The sequence below is a fragment of the Pleurodeles waltl genome, chromosome 7, assembly GCF_031143425.1.
Source record: "Pleurodeles waltl isolate 20211129_DDA chromosome 7, aPleWal1.hap1.20221129, whole genome shotgun sequence".
NCBI classification, from domain to species: Eukaryota; Metazoa; Chordata; class Amphibia; order Caudata; family Salamandridae; genus Pleurodeles; species Pleurodeles waltl.
The window spans coordinates 1,025,738,651-1,025,763,829 of NC_090446.1; the positions used below are offsets into that span (position 1 = coordinate 1,025,738,651).

A 25,179-nucleotide genomic window follows, 5' to 3' on the forward strand; every position below is an offset into this window, starting at 1 on the left:
AATTAGAATTAACAGAGCCTAATTGAAACCTTTTATGCTTCAACAAGGGACCTGACTGTTGTCCACTATCTCTGCCACTATTTGTACTCAACATTGACCCCTTGCTCCTGATACTAAATGAATTTCCCATTATCCCAGACATTTCCTTTGCTAATATACCATACAAAACAGCTGCATACGTGGACAACATTCCAATATTCACAAAATCTCCAGAACTTGCAATCAGTGCAATTTTATCCGATATAGATCATTTTTCCAAGTTCTTGGAATACTCCCTGCCTAGGGACAAGACTGAAATCCTCCCTCTTAACATCCACTGTCATCCCTCAATGTGCAGTTCATTTAACTTCTCGTGGAAGTCTAGACTCAAATACATTGGGATTTGGTTTTGTAAGGATCTTGCCAAATCTGTTTCCATCAATGAAAACAAAATCCTAAATAAAATGAAAAGGTTGTTCTCAACATGGTCTCCAAAATATATATCCTGGTGTGGGTAGATTTGGAACCATCAAAATGATGATTTCACCACTCATTAACTTTCCATCAAGTATGTTACCTATTCAACTATCCCCAGACCTTGTTCTTCAGGTTGATAAAGCTGTCATAAATTTCCTGTGGCAGAATAAAAAAACAAGAATCAGCCTAAAAAACTGAAGAAGCCTGCAAAAGAAGGGGGTTGAAATTTTCATACCTGGATCACCTACCAAACTGCCTATCTGGCACCCTAGAGTTCACAGTGGTTTGAAGTTAACCTGTTGAAAAAACCTGAACAGCTCAATGTGGAACTCTCCATCTGCCACCCCTTCCCACTTCTGGCCACACTGACAAATTCACAACATCCTTATTCCCAGTTCTGCACAATCTTTAAAGACACCATATCTGCCAGACTCTCTTTAGATGATACACTAGCAACCAATATTCACAACTTTACCCTTACATCATTATGGTACAATAGGAAGCTACATATTACGTACTCTCCAACCATTGGTCCGATATGGGCAGGTAAAGGGATTGTAACGATCTCAGACCCACAGATGATACTAAGTGGCTCTTATTTGCCTTCCTACAACACAAATTCAAACTCTCTAACATGGGTATCTATGATTTTCTTCAGATTAACTCCAGAATTTCTAAGCTTGGTCCCAGTCATAATTCACCCTGACTCCAATAGCTCCAGCTGATATTGAGTAGTCATGCTGCTTCACAATTCGACAAAGTATTCTCCACTTCCAAACTTTTCATTCACTTTTAGAACAAAAATGGGCCTCCTACTTCTCTTTGAAAAGTCTCACCTCTCTGACTGAGGACACCAAGGCAAAAGTAGGATCACCCCTACTTCGCCACAAATTGATTCCCTCCCTGACCCGGACCAAATTCTTCATTTTACACTTCCTATTCTGGACCCCTGCAAAATTAAAACACAAGGATGCCATCACGTGTTGGGCATGCGACTCATCTGCTGGTTATGAAGAACAGATGTTGTTCTCCTGCCTTCATCTACACTCCCACTGGCAAGATGTTTCCCTAAAACTACACAAAGTATTCACAACTATTTTGTTGTCTTTTCCAATTATTTTACCAGGATCTCCTCTGGCATATCCCCCAATTGATCTCTCTGACACAGATCTTTCCCTCCTTGACCTTCTACTCACCATTGCCATCAAGTTAATACTGTTTAATTGGACGTCTAGCAACAACGTACCATACCATAAATGGTGGCCTGGGTTACCTATCTAAGAAGCACACAAGTAGTCCAATCTAGTAACAAAGGTTGCCCTGTAACTTCACAACATATTTGGTACACACCAGGTCTTTTTAGTCATAATCTGAATTGTATAAATTCAAAAAAAAGAATAAACTAGTAATATGTTTTAAAATTATTAATAAAGCCAGTCTTGTAATTTTCAAGTGTAAAATATTGCTTTCAAAAGTAACATTTACAACATATTTTTTTTAACTAGAACAATATGCATGAACACCACACATAGTCCAAAACAGAAATGACTCAAACTTCATAAAGTCAAAAATGAAACAAAGAAAAATATATATGTTAACATCTGTCTTAACAGTAGAGTGAGAAAACAATGTATGTGCTATCCTGAGGGATGGCCTTCATTTACAAACAAGGTCAAGAGAATCTTATCAGAAACTGGTTTGTGCCTTTTTATCCTTCAAACGTAATTTTTATTTTGTTCCTCGAGACAAATAATTTTTTTGTATTTAATTTCATGGCAGCATAAATTGTATTAATACATGGTGATTATGCAGTATCCTTGGTGCATCGGTTCAGGCTTCTGGTGGATCATGTGGGACTAGAGAGTTTTTATGACCACCACATGTTTTGATTTAAGAAGACCTGAAACAATGCAAGGAATTGCAAGGGAGAAGAATGATTTGTTTTCCATGAACAATGACATCTTCTAAACAAAGATTTCCCCTAATAATTGACCTTTTCATTAAATTATATAGGAAATACATGCATACGTTGAGATCTCCAAGAAAAAGGGAATAATCTGTTCCTTGTTTCAATTGTACCTCTAAAGTTAGATTAAAATATTGGTTTAAAATCCACCAAATTGGCCCTTCAACACCAGCTTGTTAGTTTTTGATAAGTCACACATTTTACTATAAAAGGCGAAATTTTCAATATTTATAATCTTGTTTTATCAAACAAGTGCCTATCTTTTACATGAAAAAGCACTAATTATTATTGCAAAATAATAGTTTTCATTTTCACATGTGTCAGCTTGTCATTATATTACTTGTTTACATGTGCTACAAGCACATATATACTACTGCCATACTCAGATTAGTGCCTTGAGACCCGCACGGGTGAGTAGCGTGCTCTATAAATGTTTATGATTTGATTTGATTTGAGATTTTGACTTGCATTCCCATATATCACCACTAAATACCCAGGATGCCAAACAATTATTTAAAGAATGCCCATGAATGGGCACTAATATGAGAGAGATGCGCAGATTATGACATCAGGGCACCCTTGCGCAAGGATTGGAACCTAGCATTCTAGGGACTATCGCATATGTATGGGGAACCACCAGATGCCACAAGCTTGGGATGCCATGGTCATTGGCCACCAGGGAGAGACATTCTCTTGGCAAAGAGGGATACTATGCATGGCAGAAACTACTGTCAAGTTCCCTTTCTGGTGCATATGCAGCTGTCTGTAAACACAACTGATGTCCAAATGCTTGATTCTGGTTTATAGTTTATGCATGGATTAAATGCCCAGCCCATGGATGAGTGTTGTTATTTAATGTAAATGAAACAAGGTTCTCCAGAACAGCTTAAACTTAGAAAACTGTCAAACAAAAAGTGTAGAATTTTGAGAGTGATGTTACAATTGGCTATTTTGCTCTAGGTGAGCCCAGTAAAACAGTTTTTTGGGTTTTAGGTGTGCAATTCGAGCTGCTTTTAAGAACAAAGAGCGTGGAGCCATTTTGACCACACATTACATGGAGGAAGCAGAGGCTGTTTGTGATCGGGTGGCCATCATGGTGTCTGGAAACCTTAGGTGAGTCACATTTTCAAAAAGAGAAATGTACATTTAAGACCCTCTTGGATGGTCTCATCTGAGAACTCCCATGTTTTATATGTTTTGTTATGTTATGTTATATGTGTATTTGTAAAGTGCAACATCACTGGCAAAGGTATCCTTGCACTGAGAAGGTGTGTGTTCCTATCCCTGCCTATGGTAGGTTGATTAATTGAAAGCCAGGTCTTCACCTTCTTGTGAATTTCAAGAAGAGAGGAGGAGACTCTAATGTGGAGTGGGAGGTCATTTCCACACTTTAGTAGAACACCCACTCCTGATATGGTTCTGTATATGCGTGGGATACATGCCAATAGGAGTTCTCCGGAGCAGAGGTGTTTGGTGGAAGGAGACACGATTGTTTATGTATGTGGGGCCAGAGTTTTGTAGTGCTTTGAAAATCTGTGAGGAGTTTGAAATGAGCACACTTGAATATCAGGAGCTAAGTGAGAATAAGACTGTCTGCTGAGTTCTGGCTCGTATGTGGTGCTCTAGTGCGTTGCTTGGTGAATCCCAGCGTAGAGGATCTTCCCATAATCCAACTTGCTCGAGACTCGGCATGAGTTGCAGTTTTCCTAGTGTTGCTTAGGAGCTATTTGAATTCTTCTTCAGCGTCTTCAGAGAGTGAAAGCAGGATGCGGTGATGGCATTGACTTGTGAGGTTATGTCCAGTTTGCTGTGGATGATTACTCTGAGGGTCTTGGTGTGGATTATGGGTGAGGGTGTTGGCCGGTAACTAGTTGGAGTCCCATAGTAAGATGTTCATAACACAGATCACTACTTCTGCCTTGTCTGTATTGAGCTTGCGACAGTTGGATTTCATCCATTTGGCCTCTTTGGCCATACAGGTGGTGAACTTGTTTCATGTGTTGGGGGTCTTAGCTGATAAGAAGAGTATGAGTTGTGTGTCATCTGCATGGGGGAAGGCATTGATGTCATGTATGCAGATGACATTCGCCAGATAGATCATGTATGCCTTGAAGAGGGTGGGGCTAAACAATAAGCCTTGAGGCACTTCACAGATGAGTTGAGGACTGCCGAGGAGTAAGGTGTCAGTCTGACAGCTTTTATTTGTGAAGAAGTAGCCAATTCAGTGGAGAGCTGGTACTTGGATGCTGATCTTGTGCAGGCACCTGATGAGGAAGGGGTGTGAGACTGTGTGAAATTCTGCAGAAAGGTCTAGAAGAATGGGGTCTGCCATGTCTCCTCTGTCAAAGATCACACAAATGTCTTCTGTGCTGCAAAGAATGCTGTGTCTGTACTGTGGTTGGGCCTCAGTCTGGACTGTGTGGTTATGTTGATTTGTATAGTACACTAATCCCCCAAGAGGGTGTCCAGGCACTTAGGCTAGGTGTATGGTCCCAAGGTGCTTATATGAAGAGGCAGGTTTTCAGCTTCTTGTGGAACTCAAGAAGTGAGGAGAAGGTTCTCATGTGTTGAGTGAGGTCATTCTATGTCTTGGGTGCGATGTAGGAGGATGAGTGACCTTCAATTTTGACTTTGCAGATGCAGGGTGTGTTTATGAGTGAGAGTGAGGCAGAACATAGGTGTTGTGTGGGTTGGCAAAAGTGTATGCAGCTGTTCGGGTATTCTGGTCCTCTGTTTGATAGGGCCTTGTATGTGTGCATGAGAAGTTTTAAATAGCTGTGCTTGTGAATGGGGAGCCAATGAATCTTCCCGAGGTGCAAGGTGATGTGGGTGTGGCATGGGTTGTCAAGTATGAGTCTTAAAGCTGCATTTTGGATGGTTTGATGTCTGTGTGGGAGTTGTTTGGAGATTCTGGTGTAGAGAGTGTTGCTGTAATTCAGCCTGCTGGTGATGAATGCTTGTGCGACAGTCTGTCTGGTGTTCAGAGACAACCTTTTGAAGATCTTTTGCAGCATGTGTAGGATGTGGAAGCAGGAGGTGCACACTGCATTGACTTGAGCCTTCATTTTGAGATTGTCATGTAGGATGAACCCTAGAATTCTTTTGAGGTCTGTGGATATTGTTTCTAGCTCTGATGGCCACCAGGTGGAAAGTACTTTTGTCATGTCAGAGTTGACCTGCAGGCAGTTGGTTTGCATCCAGTCTACTACAATGGTCATGCAGTTAGCGAAGTTGGTTTTAGTGATGTTTCTCTTGTCCATCAGGGAGAGGATGAGTTGGGTGTCATAGGCATAGGAGATGACAGTGATATCTTGTGATTGGACGGTGTTGGTGAGCGGTGTCATATATGTTGAAGAGAGTGAGAATGAGGGACAATCCCTGTGGGACACCACATATCAGATTCCTGGTCTCTGATGTGAAGGGTGTCAGCCTAACTCTTTGGGTTCTTCCATTTCAGGAAGGAACAGATCTGAGAGCAGATCCCTGTATGCCAATCTCATGGAGTCTTGTAATGAGGATCTTGTGGGAGTCAGTGTCGAAGGCCAAAGAGAGAGGTGAAGCAGGATGAGAGCTGCTGTTTCCCCTTGGTCCATGATGTTTCAAATGCTGTCGGTGGCGACAGAATAAGTGCTGTTCCGGTGCTGTGGTTCTTTTTGATCCCTAATTGTGTGTTGCCTAGAAGATGGTGAAGTTCAACATGGGTTGTGAGTTGCTTGTTAATGGCCTTCTCAATCACTTTAGCTAGATAGGGGAGCAGGGAGATAGGCTTGAAGTTGTTCAAGTGATTCAGGTCAGCTATCTGCTTTTGCGGTGGGGCGTTGATTTCTGCAAGTTTTCATATATCTTGCAAAGTGGCAGATGTGATGGAGGTGTTGATGATGTGGGTCAGGGTGGTGCTTATTGGTGATGTTCCCAGGTTATAGATGTGGTGGGGCTGGGTCTATTAAGGCCCTTGAGTAGATGGTCTGCATGAGTGCTGGTGTGTCGCTCCTGGTGAGAGTTGTCCATTCGGTCAGGTTGCCAGTTAGCAGTGAGTTTTCTGGGGTTGGGTTGGTGTGCGAAGTTGCTGTTGCTGTTGGGATTCTGCTGAGGTGGAAGTTGGATAGGTTGTCACAGAGTTGTTTAAGAAGCAGCAATGTTGTTGGCTGACGGTTTGGTGAACACCTTGATAATAAAGAAGGTCTCCTTGCAGCTGTTGCAGTTTCCAACAATGTGGTCCACTAGTGTCTTTTTGTTTTTTGTCTGTAATTTGCTGGTGATTTCAAATGAGTACAGCCTTGTAGGTAGTTCTGCTGGTGGGGTTTTGTCTGGCTCTCCATTTTCTCTCTAGCTGTTTTCAGCGTAGCTTGGTGTCTCAGAGGTCTTTTGTGTAACAGCTGGCCTGCTTGTTTGATCTACCATGCGTGTTGGGTTTAATGGGTCTGAGGGAGTCTCAACAGTTATTGATTCAGTTGTTGAAGTTGTTCTTCCTTGTTGAGTTTGTCTGTTGGGCTAGGCTCAATAGTGCTGAGGGCACTGAGTCAGTCTGATTCTGTGACTTTTCTCCAGCTGTGGCTTGGAGTGCTGAACCTGGTACGGGTGTTGACTTGAGGTGTGTTGATTTGGAAGTGGATGATTGAGTGGCCGGTCCATGTGAGCTGCATGGTGGAGTTATATTTGATGCTATTGTTTGTGGTGAAAATGGGATCCAGTGTGTGTCCTGTGCTGTGTGTTGGTTCTGTGAGGAGTTGGGTGACGCTTAAGCTTTCAAAGAGTGTTGTGGAGCAGGGGTCGTGAAAGTGGAGGTCACCAAGGAGAATGTAGGCTCTGGAGTCAATGGTGAGCGAAGCAGCAAAGTTGGTGATGAGGTTGGTAAAATGGCTACGGGTCTGGGTGGACGTTAGGCGATGGATCCATTCAGGTTGATTTTTTCGGAGATTTGCATCTGGAAGTGCATGGGTTCCATAAATGGGGCAGCATTTTCTATGGATGCTGTGCATTTGATGGATTTCTTGTAGATGATAGTGAGTCCTACTTCTGGCATGTGAAGGTGATCCTGTCTAGCCATCTTGTAGTCCTCTGCAATTGCTGTAGCAATGTTTGGAGCCAAAGAGGGGTTGAGCCAGGGTTTTGTGGTGAAGAAGATGTTGGGTTCATCGCTGCACAGAAGGTTTCATATTTCAGTTATGAGTTTGCTGAGTGATCTTATTTTGAGAAGCATGAATGCTAGCGGAAGTTGACATAGGGGTTGCTATGGCAGGTGGTGTACTGTGAGAGGGTATGCATTGTTGGTGCTTGTGCAGTGTGTGGGTTGGGAGAGGGTGTTGAGAACATGGTTAATATTTGTGTGTGGATGTGGGTAGGTGACTGCTGGAGAATTGGCATTGGGTACAGGTGAAAGCGCCTACCATGGTATGAAGTGTGGTGCAGCAGCAGTGGGGGAACAGGGCTTGGGGTCTAGCAACCTAAGGAGTGCTGCAGAGTATTGCTGATAGGTGATCGGGACATGGTTCCTGGCACTGGGCGCAGTCCAGGTGTGGACAGGCACAGATGGGCTTCCTTTTGGCGCACCTGCTGCTATCATTAATAGGTCCTGGGGGAGCAGGAGTCCAAGGTCATTTTCTGTGCTGATGGGTGATGGATAGTTGCTGAGGTGGTCATTGAGGCATCAGTTGATTTGTTTCTCGAAGACCTTTGCTGGGTATGGTAGGAGGAAGATGGGTCTGTAATTGGAAGGGGTGGCTGGTCAGCAAAAGGTATCTTGTGCATGGGTATGATGGTGGCATGTTTTTATGTGTCTGGGAATGTGGCTGAGTCAAAGGAGGCACTGAGGATCGCTGTTAGTACTTCACTGATTGGTAAGACTCCTTTGGTGAAGGTGTGGTTGCGGCAAGGGTCAGATGAAGCTCTGAGTGGATGGTCCTTAAGGTAGCATTGATTTCAATGGTGATGACGACAAGCCATGAGGTCAGGGTTTATTCATCAGCATTTATGGGCAGATGAGTTGTGTCGGTGAGAGGGTCTGGTTGAGAGTTAAAGTTGCTGTATATGAAGGTGATTTTGTTACAGAAGAATTCCACGAGTCTTGTAGTAAAGGTCTTGTGAGGGGGTGATCCTGCTAACGACGGCAAAGGTTGTGGTGAAATCTTTGATGATGGGTAAGATTTGTTTGCTGCTGTTAGTGCTGGCATTGATGTGATACACAAGAGCTGTGCACTTGGTATTCCATATCTGCTAGTTGTAGTGCCTTAGGGCTGCTTTCAAGATGTCCTTATCTGCTGTACTTCAACTTGTTTTCATTTGTGCTCCAGTTGCTTGCATTTGATTTGTGCTCCGCTTGCTTGCGTTTTATCAGCCTGACTGTCAGCTGGCCTGTGATTGGTCTCTTGCCATTTATTTGAGCTTCAGGGGAGTCAGTGTGTTGGTATACACAGTGATCCAGATACTGAGATTTTTGATGGCATTCAGCAAGTCACTGGTATGATAGGGCTGGAAAAGGCAGACCCCTACTCCTCTTCTGTCATACTTTTTCAGCTGCAGCAGACGGTTCAGTTGGTGGTACGTCTGAGTATGCTGAAACTGATGTGGCAATTCCCTGTCTACGTCATAGATGCTGGCTCCAATAAGTGTTCAGTGGTGTTGGTTGGTTTGGTAATGTGCTGGGTACGGCCAAGTTTTCTGAGGTTTTTTAGAAGGATAGCAGAGTTTGGGTCAGTGCAGTCTTCTAGGTTAAAGCTAAGGTTTCCAAGGAGAAAGAAGTTGCTGGGGTTGATTATGAGGAGTGTTACGAAGTCAGTGATGTCACTGGCAAACTTGGTGTGGGGTCCTGGTGATCTGTATACAAAGGTTCTGCCCAGGGAGAAGTTGGCTGTGATGTATATCTAGAATGTGAGGTGTACTATGTAGGTGGTAGGGGTGTCTGTGTATGTGGTGCAGCTGATGGTATCTTTAAATATGATGGCAACTTCCCCTCTGGCTTGTGGTGATGGCCTAATGACTTTGTAGCTGGCAGGGTTGGCTGCATGATGTCCAGTGCCAAGGTTTGTTTTAGCCGTGTTTCTGTGAGCAAGAGCCAGACTGGAGCATGGAGTGGATGGCTGGTTTGTGTGAGCATGGGGTGCTGCTGGTGCATGAGTGGTAGGAGTAGGGTGTAGACGAGTGAATGAGAACTTGAAGGAGGCACATGTGAATACAGCTGCTCTGTTATGTGTTGTGGCCTGGCAACAGTGCAGCAAGCGGCAGCCAGGGTTAGGCGCACGATGGAAACAGAAAGATATTTGTGGGTAGGGGAAAAACAAGAGTTCCTGGTGCTGGGCATATACGGACATAGATGAGGATGCCTTTTATATGCCAGTGGCACGTCCACGCTTCAGCCTCCATTAAATAGGACTAGTGAGGGGTGCACAGTACTGTGGGTGAGAAAATGGTAATATCATCTGTGCAGGTGGATGATGGGAAATCTAGTGATGTCATTTCCCGAGCCAGTGCATGGTGAGAAATCCAGTGATGACATTTCCTGGGCAGATGGATGATGTTGCATCCTGTGCATATGGACAATGGGAAATGAAGTCCTCTTGCTTGGATTCTTCTTTTAAACTTTTAAACCAATACAAACATTTTTAAGTTCTAATTTCAGTATGAGTTCTATTTATTACATTTTACTGGATACTCCCAAACTCGATGAGAGGGCTAAGAGCTATTCTAAAGATACTGAGGAATAACTAAACTCACACAAAGCAATACATTTAATATAGTAACCCCCAAAAGTTAAAAAAGGATGTGAAAACGATAAAGAAATCACAGTTTATATTGAGCACTGGCAAAGCCTGTAGGTTAGACTTTCACTGGCAGCCTTTTGGCATTTCCCAATCCTATGCTTAAAACTTTTGCTACAAAAATGGCAAAAAAGCTTCATCACTTTTGTAAACTGTGACACTATAAACTCTGCTAGAAAAACAGGCATTTGAGATGATCAGATTTGAAGAGTTGCGGATATTGTGGAGTGTCCTATATAAAGGAGCTGCCCCAACTTAAAACTTGGGAAGTATAACTAGTGCCCCCACCATCCACAGCGTTCTCACCAATTATGTCATTTCAGATTTTGCAGTCTTGAGCAATGTAATGTGGTAAAAAGCAGTGCATGGCAAGGGTGCAAGTTATATTTACTTTAGGGCACAAGTTGTAGTTACTTAAGATAATAAGGGGAATTTCAGTGGGTTTTAATGGCAACCTAACTGTAACATACCTGTTAGACCTCACAGCCTTAGGGTGGTCACCCCTAACTTTTTGCCTGCCTCACTCCACTTTTGAGATACTGTTTTTGCTGGTTTTTAGACTCTGCATATGCAGAAGTGCATATGATCTCTCCGTTTAAACATGGTAACATTAGATTATACCCAATTGGACTATTTAATTTACTTAAGTCCCTACTAGAGTGCACTATATGTGCCCAGGGCCTGTAGATTAAAAGCTACTAGTGGGCCTGCAGCACTGATTGTGCCACCCACTTACCTAGCCCCTTAACCTTGTCCCAGGCCTGCCCTTGTAAGGCCTGTGTGTGCAGTTTCACTGCCAATTTGACTTTTAAAAGTACTTGCTAAACCTACAACTCCCTTTTTTCTCCATATAAGATACCCCTAAGGTATGCTATAGGTAACCTATAAAGCAGGGTGCTGTGCAGGCAAAAGGCAGGACATGTACCTGTGTAGTTTACATGTCCTGGTAGTGTAAAACTCCTAAATTTGTTTTTAAACTGCTGTGAGGTCTGCTCCCTTCTTAAGCTAACACTGGGGCTACCCTCATACATTGTATGAGTGGTAGCTGCTGATCTGAAAGGAGTAGGAAGGTCATATTTAGTATGGCCAGAATGGTGATATAAAATCCTGCTGACTGGTGAAGTTGGATTTAATATTACTATTTTAGAAATGCCACTTTTAGAAAGTGAGCATTTCTCTGCATTTAAATCTTTCTGTGCCTTACAATCCACGTCTGGCTGGGTTTAGATGACAGCTCCTTGTGCATTCACTCAGACACACCCCAAACACAGAATACTCAACCTCACTTGCATACATCTGCATTTTGAATGGGTCTTCCTGGGCTGGGAGGGTGGAGGGCCTACTCTCACACAAAGAGCAGCCACACCCCCTACTGGGACCCTGGCAGACAGGATTGAACTGAAAGTGGACCTGGTGCACTTCAAAGCCACTCTTTGAAGTCTCCCCCACTTCAAAGGCATATTTGGGTATAAAAACAGGGCCTCTGCCCTACCAACTCAGACACTTCCTGGAGAAGAAACCTGAACCAGAACCTGCACCCTGACAAGAAGAACTGCCTGGCTGCCCAAATGACTCGTCTGACTGCTTTCTGAGAAGGACTGCTGCCTTGCTGTTGCACTGCTGTCTTGCTGCTCTCTTGTTGTGCTGCAGAAGTGCTCTCCAAGGGCTTGGATAGAGCTTGCCTCCTGTTCCCTGAAGTCTGAGGACCAAAAAGACTTCTCTCCTGCAGCTGAAATCCCCGTGCGGTGATAATTCGACGCAACACCTGCCAAAACCGACATACAGCCTGCTCGCGGTGAAAAATTCACTGCACGCCAAGACCAGGATGACGCAGCCCAACTTTGTGACAGAAGATCGACGCAGCACCAGTGACGCGACCGGAACTTCGACGCACGGCCCTACTGGATCGACACAAGCCAACTCAGAATGACACAGCCCGACTTCCTGAGAGGAATCAACGCAGGGCCTGCTGTGCGGAAGAAAATTCCACGCATCGCCCACCAGAATCGACGCAGTACCTGTGGCTTCGCTCCGCAAGGGTAGGATTCCACACATCGTCCCTGGGGTGTCCGAAAACCCTGCAACCCGAAGAGGATCCAAGTCCACGTGCCGGAAATCGAACACCAACAATTAAATAGCAGGCTTTGTCATAAGTGACTAATAACTATGATCATATGTATATTTTATAAATTCACACATTGCAATAATTAAAAAGTGAGTGTTCTAAAATAGTTTTAATGAAGCCTTTTAAAAAAAAAAAAAGTTAACATGTATTTTAGTCTTTTTTTAACAGTTTTCAAACCACCAAATGCAGCCATAAATCCAAACACAAGGGGCCCTTGCACTGCAGCTGAAACAAAATACAGCTCCAGCTTTAAGAAAATATGATAATTTCTCCTGGGGGTCAAGGACTTAATGACCCAGGTGACTTACTGTGTTTTTTATAATGTTGCTGGGCAGCTGCTGCACTCACTGCAACCCCCCACAACATTGAAAATAAACATTTGTGATGCCCTTGCCCCTTCTAGCGGCACCACCAGAAAACCAAACATATTTTTAAAGAAAGCTGTGCAGGGCATTTTGGGGCACTCCGTAGCTACAGTTGTGTATGTGGAATGAATGGCTACTCCGCTCATTTCACATTCACAGTTTTTTTATTTATTTTCTTATGAATGGCATGCAGCCTCTCCCTGAGATATTTTATGGCCCTGGGGGCCACATCCCCTGGACATCACTTTTTTTAAATGGGGATAAGAGGGTATGCAACCCCCCCATGAGCCACGAAAAGACCACAAGACCTGATCTGCCAGGGCCGTGATTTATTTATTTTGGGGAGGGGTATGTGGCTCCCCTCCCCAATCCACTGAAAGCGCCGGGGACTCTAAACAGCAGGACCGATCTTTTTTAAAAACATTTTTAGAAGGGGGTCTAGCCACCTCCCAGGGCCATCCAGTGGCCCCACACTGTGGGACTGATGCTTTTTTGGGGGAAGGGGTGTGGGCCCTCCCTTCCTAAGCCATCCAGTGGCCACGGGTCAGCAGTGTTCCGAGGGCACCATCCTCTAAGACACTGTAGTTCCCTGCACAGAAACATTGTGGCAGGGAGAACTTCAACTCCCTGCCCATGCTCTCGCAGGAAGGGAACAAAGGCATGCTCAGTGATGGTTGCAGGCATGGGACCAGGCAGGGGCAGTGGGACCCTGATGAACCACACTACCCAATGGGCTTCTATTGCTGAGGGTGTCCTGGGTGGGCACCGTGGCAACCATGGCATTTTCAAATGTCATGGAGCCTCAGGGGATGGGTTGCCTCAGACCTTATATTGGCCTGGGAAGTGGGGCATGCAGCCTCGGGGGACGGGATCCCTGTGACCTTATAATGACCTGGGGAGGGGCTGCAGGTCCCCCTCCCCATTAAGATGTAATGCAGCTGCAGAGGATGGGGTCCTCAGGACCTAATAATAACTCAGAATTGGGCTGCGCTCCCCTTGCCCCTAATTAATATTGGACAGAAGATTGCATCCCTAAGACCTAAAATGGCTGCCACCACATCTTTGTTGCTGTGGTAGCAGCTAATCAGATCTTATCTTTAGATCTGTCAGCTATGCTTATCCTCTGGGGCGTAATACAAACATACATTTTGAAGCCTAACTTCTCAAAAACTACTGAAAGGTTTCACACCAAATCATCAAGATACAAGTGACGCTATATTTACTCTTTCTCCCATTATGTTGAACATATTTAAAAGTGGATCTTTGTGGGGGGTGGATTTTGTTGACTCTTAAAAATCAAATACTTAAAAAAATATGGCATAGCTTTTTCATTCAAGGGTGCAATTTATATATAAATATATATATATATATATATATATATATATATATATTTGTTATATTTATCACATATTCGATATATATTTTATTTTATATTGAAGTGTGCTCTTCTGGTCATTTTTCCCCATTTAAGTTGTGTTACGGTTGTGCTTCATTATTTCAGGGTGAGGAAGTGATACTCTAATTCCATGGATGGCACTTACTGCTCCTACTTGCTGAGCAGCATACCTTTGTTTTGCTCATATTGTCAGCAAGCAGGGACCATTTCTATAAGGGGGAAGGGCAGATCCTCAATCATTAAACTCTTTCACATGACTGGTGATTCTCAATTGCTGACCCCGGGATCCCATTCACAATATCACATTTAATATTGCATGATTTTGTTTTTCCACTGTGATTTGCAATGTAGTGCATTTTTCTTCTCTATAGGTGCATTGGATCCATACAGCAATTAAAGAGCAAGTTTGGAAAAGGCTACATTTTGCAACTCAAAGTCCGTGACCAGCAGCAAGTTGACGCCCTTCACACGAATATTCTGAAGATCTTCCCGCATGCTGCACGACAAGAGAGGTAAATAAATGTCCTAACAGTGACAACATTTTACATATTCATTTGTGTTCAACACTTGTACACTTCAAAGGGATGATTTGGAAACTAGCTGACATGTTTATCGAATATGTCTATCTAGGAAAGGGATGTTCATGTTTGTGAGGGGGCTAAAAAGAATTGCTTTGTGAAGGTTGATTTAATTACCTAAAACACCAAATGAACCTCATTAAACTATAGCTACCTCAGGGGTGTAAAGCAGGCCCCTGCAACCCTTGTGGTGCAGGGGGCCCCTAGCCCCTCAGGGCCCCCCGGTTCATCATATGGCCTATAAATATCTGAGAGATTCAGGAGATGCTGGGACCTATCATCACATTTTGTAGAGGAATCCTACCATTTTGCATTATGCCACTGACACAAAGGTTCCATTCAAGTCATTATTACCAAAGTCAGAAAATCATCAAACCATTATAAAATTCAAGACACGGTATTAGCTTATTTTTTCATTTCTCTATTCATAGAGTGATCTCAAAACTTCTCTTGAACCCACTAAAGATCAAGATACATTCCAATATGATCTCAGGCCCTTTTTCTTTATGAAAGAATGGACATCATGTTCCCAGCCCAGCCTGTGCCGTCCTGATGACTGTCTTCCACAAGAATTATGTTTTCCAAAGGATAGTATACAAAAGAAAACACTCACTTACTTGCTAAATCCTACAAGACAGAAAATAGAGGAAGAGAGGCTATTGTTTCCACTTGTAGGTTGTTACTGTAGCTGGAGAATGGGATCCTCATACAGAAGTCTGGATCAATTCAAATACGTGGTAAGTTCTTTATTTCATAATAGACTCTTAGGCTACATCAACACCAGGTAGATCCCGTCAAGGTTTAATCCTCCCTCCAACTGTCCCTCTCTCCTAGCTTCCACTTTAAACCACTGATCAACATTCAGTGACATAATTCACTCTCAGCATTCCTGAACCCAGCACAGATATTCAGAAAATGGGTGCAATCTATATACTACTCACCTCCCTTTCTTACAAACAACAAAACAAACACAAAGTACAGCAACAATCCTTTAATATATCTCAGTCTCCAACATGTCTTGCTTGAACATTAACCCAACAACAACCTGTTAAACTCTCCAATTCCCATGCACTACATAAGGGCATATCTAGTACTAACAGAATCTCTGTGACAGGTCAATACATGATGGTCCCCAAATCCCATGCCAAAAAATGTTGAACAAAGAAAGGAGACAACAACTAGGTTGTGACTGCATTCACACAACGGTCCAAGACATGAAACTCTTGTAGTTACCTTGCAATGAGACCTTACCACCACATGTCTGCATGTTCAGAATAGCACCATACAACAATTATACATGTGATACATGTAGTTATGGAGGCTCTGTCATGTGACAGCCAGGCCATTGAACCCACCGACTTCCTTTGACAAAATGTTTCCCCGTCATCCCTGAGTTTGCACATTCAAGGCACAAAATAAGAACTGAAAGCTTTCCATTCCCTTGCCCAGACTCTCGGTCTTCCACAAATAACACACACATTCCAATAAGGACAACACAATACATCACACACATACACATTAAACTGCAGCCCACCAATCCCAATACACCCCACACCCAACCACACTAACTGGCCAAACCAACATGACTAAGTGCCAGGGCAATGATAGCACTCAGTCTAAACTCAGTACCACACACTCTGAAAATTGCACCAGAAAATGTCAGGATGTCTTTCGAACAGAATGATGACAGCTTCCAGTAGACTCACACTGAAAACATTTACACTATAAAACAGTCAAATACAAGAGAAGTCAAACAATTCAAACATTGACACCAGACCACATTACCAGGTAGAGATCTACTCTTTCAATTTATGCAGAAAGATAGCTAGTCTCAGAGCACAATCTGGTGAACCTGTGGCTGTCAACCAGAACACCACAGGGCATTACACTTCATCACATTTTCACTTCATATGGTATGCCCCCTTGCAAAATCGTACTAATTTTCTCCCACGTCACACCCATGGGCTATTCCCCCATGTAGCTTTTAATACAGGTTTCTAGTGTTCTCCAGTTTAGCACACCTGAGGAAACTTCCTTATGGAACTTCTGACAACAGGGTACTACACTACTCACATTATTGTATAATCCCTCATGCAGCCTCCAACGAGCTGGTACTGCTCCTTCGCCATACTATTTATTGTTGAGAATTGTGGCGTATAGACAGACATCAGATGACGACTAGAGCAGAGCTCAGAGAACCTTCAAAGTGAAGTAGAAAAGAGGGAGAGAAAAAAATGTGCAGGTAGAAACAAATGAAACATTTAAGAAGCAAACAATGAGAAGAAAAACAGCCATTCCAAAAAGAGAAAAGATAGCAGGAGGAGTGTTCTGTCATCCTAATGGCCACTGATGGGAAATACAAGTGAGTACAATGTGTGACTGGTGCCAGAAAGGAGGGCACTTTCTCTGCAGTGAGAAGGGTGCAAACCAAACTGAGCAGCATGAAATAGAGTGAAAAGCTGGGAGAAGGAAATTAAGCACATTTTTCAGGAGTGAAGGTCGGAATAAGAACAAAAGTTTGAAAAAGGGTTGTGAGAATAAATTCATCAATGTTCGAACAGGTTCTGTGCATATTTCAGTGAATTAGAAAATATATCAGAGGAAAGATTGATGAGGACCATGAAGCATGTTAGAAATAACAGGTATACAGAACAAGTATGAAAGGCAGAATGGCAACAGAGGCATCCGAATGAGAAGGCTTTGGGTTGGCCTTTACTGGAACTAAACAGGTTTGCCTTGTAAATTAGGATGAATGGTACCAAAAGATGAAATGCCATGGGAAGTAAGCAGCAGAGCAATAGATCTTGCTATTGTGTTTAATCCCAAATTAGTGCCCATGGTTCACATAATACATTTACCACTGGGCTGATTCTGCAGTGGTTAACACTTCTAAGATGGCACCCATGTTTTGTTTATAATTCCATTTCGCTGTCGTATATGGGAGTAAGCTGTCCTTAATAGGACGCATTCCTCTCCGTGCCCATGGTTTACGTATTACGTTTACTACTGAGCTGATCTTGCAGTGAATAACACTTCCAAGATCGCGCCCATTAATTTTTTGTAGTCCCATTTTGTTTTCATTTACGGAAGTAAGCTGTCCTTAATAGGACGGATTTCTCTCCATGCTGGCATGCTTTTCGCCGACCGGAGAGCGCGACTTGACTTTGTGGACACGTTACTTTGGGGGACATTACAACATTGGCGGTAAAAGGCGCTTACCGCCGTGCAGAAGACCGCCAATACACCGCCGCCGCGGCGGTAGACCGCCACAGCTATTATGACACACATCACGGAATCCGCCGAAATTCAAACACCCACACAATACCGCCACACCAAAGGTCAGCGATAAACATGCGGAAACAAATCCTCCACCTCCACGCCAACAGAAACACGCCCATGCCATTACGACCCACGAATCCACGCAGCGGTCTTTCAACCGTGGTATTCCATTGGCGGTACACACCGCTGCGCTCAAAATACACACACATCTACAAAACACCGCCACATTGGACAAATCGAAATACACACACCTGAGACACATACACACACCACTCCCACACACTCAATACAATATAAAACACACACCCACACCACCCACAAACCCCTACTACCAAAAATTCAGAGAGAAGGTGAGAGAGAGAGCACAGAATAGACAACCCCATCACACAGAGGCACACAACACCATCACCCACACAACATCCTAGCACAAAACACCACATACCACTACACTCACCACACTCATCACCACACACACCACCCCACACATCACACACACCACCCCATGGCACGCCAAAGACACCCCCGCTTCTCCGAGGAGGAGCTCAGGGTCATGGTGGAGGAAATCATCCGGGTAGAGCCACAGCTATTTGGATCACAGGTACAGCACACATCCATAGCCAGGAAGATGAAGCTATGGCAAAGAATAGAGGACAGGGTCAACGCTGTGGGACAGCACCCAAGAAATAGGGAGGACATCAGGAAGAGGTGGAACGACCTACGGGGGAAGGTGCGTTCCATGGTATCCAGGCACCACATCGCGGTACAGCGGACTGGCGGCGGACCCCCACCTCCTCCCCCTCAACTAACAACATGGGAGGAGCAAGTCTTGACCATCTTGCATCCTGAGAGCCTCGGAGGAGTCGTTGGAGGAACGGACACTGGTAAGTCAAATCTTAACTATCATATCCCCCACCCTACCTGCATGCTATCACACACCCCCACCCTCACACCCTCCCCTATCACCCAAACTCCTCACTAATGTACTAATAACACCAACTACACATCCCAACCCCAAGCCCTGCATGACACAACTAAGCATGGACACCCAGCACTAAAGCATGCCCACTGCACATACCCAGAACACCCCCCCAACCATCAGCACACAAGCCCCCACACAGGAATGCCTGCACTGGGGTTCACGCACACCCAACCATTGCACACCATGAAACACACACATGCAATAATCATGTACTTATACCCCCGCAGGAACCCGAAGGAACGTCACCACACCAGAGGGTCCAGACAACACCACTCCACCCCCAGAAGAGGCCCACAGTGACGACAGCAGCTCTGCCACACTGGATCTTGATGACCAGCCCGGACCATCGTGGGCCTCAGGACAGTCGCTTCCCCTTGCCCAGCCACAGCCCAACACCGAACTTTCACCCTCTGGTAACACCAGCACAGCACCCACCCAGTGGGCCCAAACCTCCCTACCCAGGACAGGTCAATCAGCGGTGTGTCCACCACTACAGGGCACCCAGGCTAACCCACCACCCCAGCAACAACAGGGACCTGAGGGTAGTGGCAGTGGCAGTGGACACACGCTCCAGGGGACGGAGGCACAGGAACATAGGGGAACTGGGAGGGCTGCTGTGCGACAGAGGGAGGACAGGCCAAGGGAACCAACTCTCCACGAGGCCCTCTCCTCCATCATGGGAGCATACCACCACTCTCAGGAGACGATGGCCACGGTCCTGGACAAGTTGCAGGAGACCCTGCGTCTGCAGGAGGAGCAGTATTTGGGGTTAAGGGAGGAGCTCAGGACCATCGGCTCCGCCCTGGGCACCATCGTAGGGGTGCTGATGGACATTCAAAAGACCTTAAGGGACACCGTGGCACTCCAAGGGGCCCCTGACACTAGCCACGACGATGAACTGCCCACCACCTCTGCCGGCGCTAGTGGACAGGACGCCCCGCCACAGGACCACCACACCAGCACCCCATCCCCTGCAGACGGACAACCACCACGCAAGCGGGCCTTGAGATCCAGGAACAGGACAGAGCAAGATGGCAAGACCCCCGCCAGGAAATAAGACCACCCTGATTGTCCCCCCACTGTCCCACTTTGTTACCCTGTCCAAATCGGAACTGCCCCAGCTCCACTTCCAATGGCCAGATGTGCAATGTACCTGTGAAACTAATAGACTGGACTCTGCCATGGACATTCCTCCACCATCACCCATCACCATTTTACAACCCCCCTTCATTTTTTAGCACTTAAATAAACACCCTTGAAACACTAAAAAAACTGGAGTCAGTCTATGATTTGTAATTTTGTATTATCAATTACAGTGTCATAATGGGTTACCCATTGAAAGGCTAACATAACAATGCCACACATCACAAGCCCTTCAAGGATGCAAGCAGTTGACACGTAGGTTACCACATTTGTGAAACTGAAATGGAACGGAACAACTCAGTTAACAAATAGTGAGTGAAATGTCGGTACAGGATAGAGGTAGACGTGTGAAAGTTAATGTAATGTTAAACCTGAAAATGTATTCACCTGAGTTTCACTGGAAATATTGTTGTATGACTGACACCCTGTTGTCGTTTTCTTCTTCCTCAGCTTCATCCTCATCACTGTCCACAGGCTCCACAGGCTCCACAGCTGCTACAACACCGTCATCTGGATCATCCTCCTGCAGAAAAGGCACCTGGCCTCGCAATGCCAAATTTTGGAGCATGGAGCAGGCAATGATGATGTCGCACACCTTCTTCGGTGAGTAGAATAGGGACCCACCTGTCATATGGAGGCACCTGAACCTGGCCTTAAGGAGGCCGAAGGTGTGTTCGATAACCCTCCTAGTCCGCCCATGGGCATCATTGTAGCATTCCTCCGCCCTGGTCCTGGGATTCCTCACTGGGGTCAATAGCCATGAAAGGTTGGGGTAACCAGAGTCCCCCAATAGCCATACACGATGCCTCTGGAGTTGACACATCATATCAGGGATGCTGCTATTGCGCAGGATGTAGGCGTCATGCACAGAGCCAGGGAACATAGCATTTACCTGCGAGATGTACTGGTCTGACAAACAGACCATCTGGACATTCATGGAATGATAACTCTTCCTGTTCCTGTACACCTGTTCACTCCTGCGGAGGGGACCAGAGCTACATGGGTCCCATCAATGGCACCTATGATGTTGGGGATATGTCCAAAGGCATAGAAGTCACCTTTCACTGTAGGCAAATCCTCCACCTGAGGGAAAATGATGTATCTCCTTACGTGTTTCAGCAGGGCAGACAACACTCTGGACAAGACGTTGGAAAACATAGGCTGGGGCATCCCTGATGCCATGGCCAATGTTGTCTGAAAAGACCCACTTGCAAGGAAATGGAGCACTGACAACACCTGCACGTCAGGGGGGATTCCAGTCGGATGGCGGATTGGTAACATCAGGTCTGGCTCCAACTGGGTACATAGTTCCTGGATTGTGGCACGGTCAAACCTGTAGGTGACGATTAAATGTCTCTCTTCCATTGTCAACAGGTCCACCAGCGGTCAGTACACCGGAGGATTCCGCCATCTTCTCATATGTCCTAGCTGACGGTGCCTAAGAAGGACTACAGCGAAGAAACAGTCACTATTCCTCCAGGTATGTACCCACAGTCACACACAAGACTACACCAGACAATTAACCCTTCCTGTATGTGTGTTGAGTGTAGGCCTCGGTATGTGTGAATCCATGTGGCCCCTGAAATGGTGGCTGCCTGACCTCTAAACTGGGACAATGGGATTGTGGGGTAACAGCGCTGGCGTTGCACACCGTCGCGGTAGGCGGTCGTAGACCGCGGCGCAATGCTGCATTGGTCAACATTGGACCCTATGGGTCCCAGGAGCCAATGAACAGGTGCGCCGGCGGTGATGATGCGCCCCGCCGCGGACGTCACCGCCGCGGACATCATCGCCATTTTCTATCTGTTCAATCACTAGATACCTGACCTTCAACAGGAGAGGACCTACACTGCTAGTGCTGCTGTGACCTCGGTCTGGAAGCGACGATGGCTGCTGCGTCTGGGGAAAGGGCCCCTGCCTTCACTGCACAGGAGTTGGAGAAACTTGTGGATGGGGTCCTCCCCCAGTACATGTTACTCTACGGTCCTCCAGACCAACAGGTTAGTACACAGGGAGCACGTTGTATGGGCTAGGCCTGGGTGGACAGGGCTGGGTGGAAGAGGGAAGGGGGCAGAGTTCATACTACAGTAAAGCATGGGAATAAATGGGCCACATGGTCAGAGTATGGAGGGGGCCACTCACATTGATGGTGCAGTTGGTAATGACTGTTCCTCTTCCCTTGTGCATGTCATGCAGGTCAGTGCCCACCAGAAGAGGGACATTTGGCGTGCCATCGCCATGGAGGTCCGGACCCTGGGGGCCCACCAGAGACAGGGCACCCACTGCCGGAAGAGATGGGAGGACATTCGCCGCTGCAGCAAGAAGACGGCGGAGGCTCAGCTGGGGATGGCCTCCCAACGTGGGAGGGATGCCCGTCGCACCATGACCCCCCTGATGTTCCGGATCCTGCCGGTGGCATACCCGGAGTTGGATGGGCGCTTAAGGACATCACAGCAGACACAAGGGGGTGAGTACAACCTTATTCTGCGGACTTTGCGTGCTGTGGAGGGGTCTGTGTGGGGGTGGTGGGCTGTGTGTGTGCCTAGGCCAGGGCGAGTTTGGTAGGCAAGGCCCCTCCGTAATGTAGGCCATGTGGCACTCTACCCACCTCAGAAGAGTGGCAAGTTGAGGTATAGTTGCCCCTGTGGCATCCATGTGCGCAGATTTCCAACCTTGCCATGTAGGCCATACCCCAGAAATTGCATGTGCAGAGGCCAGGAGCACGGCGTTATGCATGGGGCTGCTGCGTCTGTCTTGTCCGCCAACGGTAGCGGTATCCCATGCACTAAAACTCTCTTTCTTCTGTCTCCCCCCCCTTTTCCTGCTCTCCCTGTCCTTTTGTACATCAGCATCATCAGGCGGAGGTACAGTGGCACCGGAGCACGAGGGAGCTGCATCCCACATGGCCATTGAGGGCCACACCACAGACTCTGAATGCACCAGTAGGACGGAGGGCGAGGGGAGCTTCACGTCAGCCACCGGATCACCAACCAGCGACACGGACTCGTCTGCCGATGGGAGCTCCCCTGTGGTGGCGGCACCATCTGTGCGCCCCACTTCTACAGGTACAGCCACCACCTCCCCTACCAGCACCGCCCTCCCAGCAGCCCCTCAGCGTTCGCCCCATGCCCGCTCACCCAGGAGGGTGGGCATCACCTTCGCCCCAGGCACCTCAGGCCCTGCCCCAGTCACCCCTGCTGCCCTCAGTGAGGAGGCCATTGACCTCCTCAGGTCACTCACTGTTGGGCAGTCTACCATTGTGAATGCCATCCAGGGTGTAGAACGAGAGTTGCAACACGGTAATGCATTCTGGTCAGGCTGCCCTTCAGCGAACCCTGCAATCTCTGGCCTCAGCACTGATGGCAGCCATTGTCCCTGTGTCCAGCCTCCCCCCTCCAACTTCCTCCACCCAGACCCAATCCCCTGTACCCCAGCCCATCCCAAGCACATCTACAGACCAGCAGGCACACAAGTCAACACACTCAAGTAGCTCAAGCAAACATAGGCACCACACACACCACAGGCACTCACACAAGCATCACACCCATACAGAGACAGCAACATCCACTGCCTCCACTGTGTCCCCCTCCTCCTCTTCTCCCTCCTCCCTCCCAGTCTTGTCTACACACACACCTGCATGCACCACATCTACAGGCACTAGGACTCGCACCAGTACACCCAGCACCACAAGCCGCTCACCTGCACTCACCACCTCCACTGCCATTTACACGTCCCCTGTGTCCTCTCCCAGTGTGTCTGTGACGCCCCCTTCCAAAGTACCCAAACGCCGGCAATCACTCACCCAACATCCATCCACCTCACGACAGCCTCCAGTACCTGCACCTGCACCCAAAACACCTAAAGTGACAACTCCTATAACCACCTCCTCTTCCTCCACTCCCAGACCCCCTCCAGCTACCCATCCCAGTGTCCGTCAGAAACTGTCCCTATGTCAAATTGACCTTTTTTCCCCCACCCCTCCCTCCAAGCCATCAGTCCCGTCGTAGCACTTCAGCCAAAAAGCCTCCAGTACCAGTGGTGCGTGTTCCAGGTTTTTGGAGTGCACCGTCCACCAGGGCAGGCAGTAGGACCCGGAGCCAAGACACTGGCAGCCCACCCCCTGTAAAGGCTCTGAAATTGGAGAGTGGATGACGGGACCGTGTCATGACTCCTGGTGGGACAACAAGTGAAATGGGATCGAAGACGATTGGTGAGTCAGCTGTAACTCCAAAAAAGGTGGGGAAGGTCCAGAGGAAGTCTGCCCAGCCTGTAGTGAGTGTCACGGTGGAGAAGAGCGCCATCATTTCCGGCGGTCCAGACACAACCGCCAGCACCGTCGTCACTGGTCCAGAGACCACCGCCAGAGTCACAGCCCAGGAGGGCCCAAGTATCGTCACTGGTCCAGAGACCATTGGCGGATTCACAGCCCAGGAGGGCCCAAGTATCGTCACTGGTCCAGAGACCACCGCCAGAGTCACAGCCCAGGAGGGCCCAAGTATTGTCACTGATCCAGAGACCACTGCCAGAGTCAGTGCCCAGGAGGGCCCAAGTATCGTCACTGGTCCAGAGACCACCGCCAGAGTCACAGCCCAGGAGGGCCCAAGTATCGTCACTGGTCCAGAGACCACCGCCAGAGTCACAGCCCAGGAGGGCCCAAGTATTGTTACTGGTCAGGAGACCACCGCCGGAGTCAGTGCCCAGGAGGGCCCAAGTATCATTACTTGTCACGAGACCACCACCGGAGTCACAGCCCAGGAGGGGACAGGATGCCACAGCCCCGCTGGCCAATGATGGAACGTCATGCCACACACCAATGTCCAGTGTGGAGATCGTCATGCCACACACCGATGTCCAGTGTGGAGATCGTCATGCCACACACCAATGTCAGTATCAGAACCGCCATGTCAAAGCACCGCTGAACAGGGCAAAGACCGCCATGTCGAAGCACCGCTGAACAGGGCAAAGACCGCCATGGCAAAGCACCGCTGAACAGTTCAGAACCGCCATGGCAAAGCACCGCTGAACAGTCCAGACCCGCCATGTCAAAGCACTGCTGAACAGGGCAAAGACCGCCATGTAAAAGCACCCCTGAACAGGGCAAAGACCACCATGGCAAAGCACCGCTGAACAGTCCAGAC

The 25,179-nt window shown here is 46.9% G+C and overlaps 1 protein-coding gene across 1 annotated transcript in view; it reads left to right on the plus strand.

The window, feature by feature from the left end:
- Positions 1–25,179, plus strand: part of LOC138245863 (ATP-binding cassette sub-family A member 9-like) — a 2,236,336-nt gene that overhangs the window by 2,127,137 nt on the left and 84,020 nt on the right. Inside the window, exons 35-36 of the mRNA XM_069199841.1 lie at positions 3,416–3,535; positions 14,434–14,574. Coding sequence (XP_069055942.1) covers positions 3,416–3,535; positions 14,434–14,574 — 261 coding nt within the window. The remainder of the gene's footprint in view (positions 1–3,415; positions 3,536–14,433; positions 14,575–25,179) is intronic.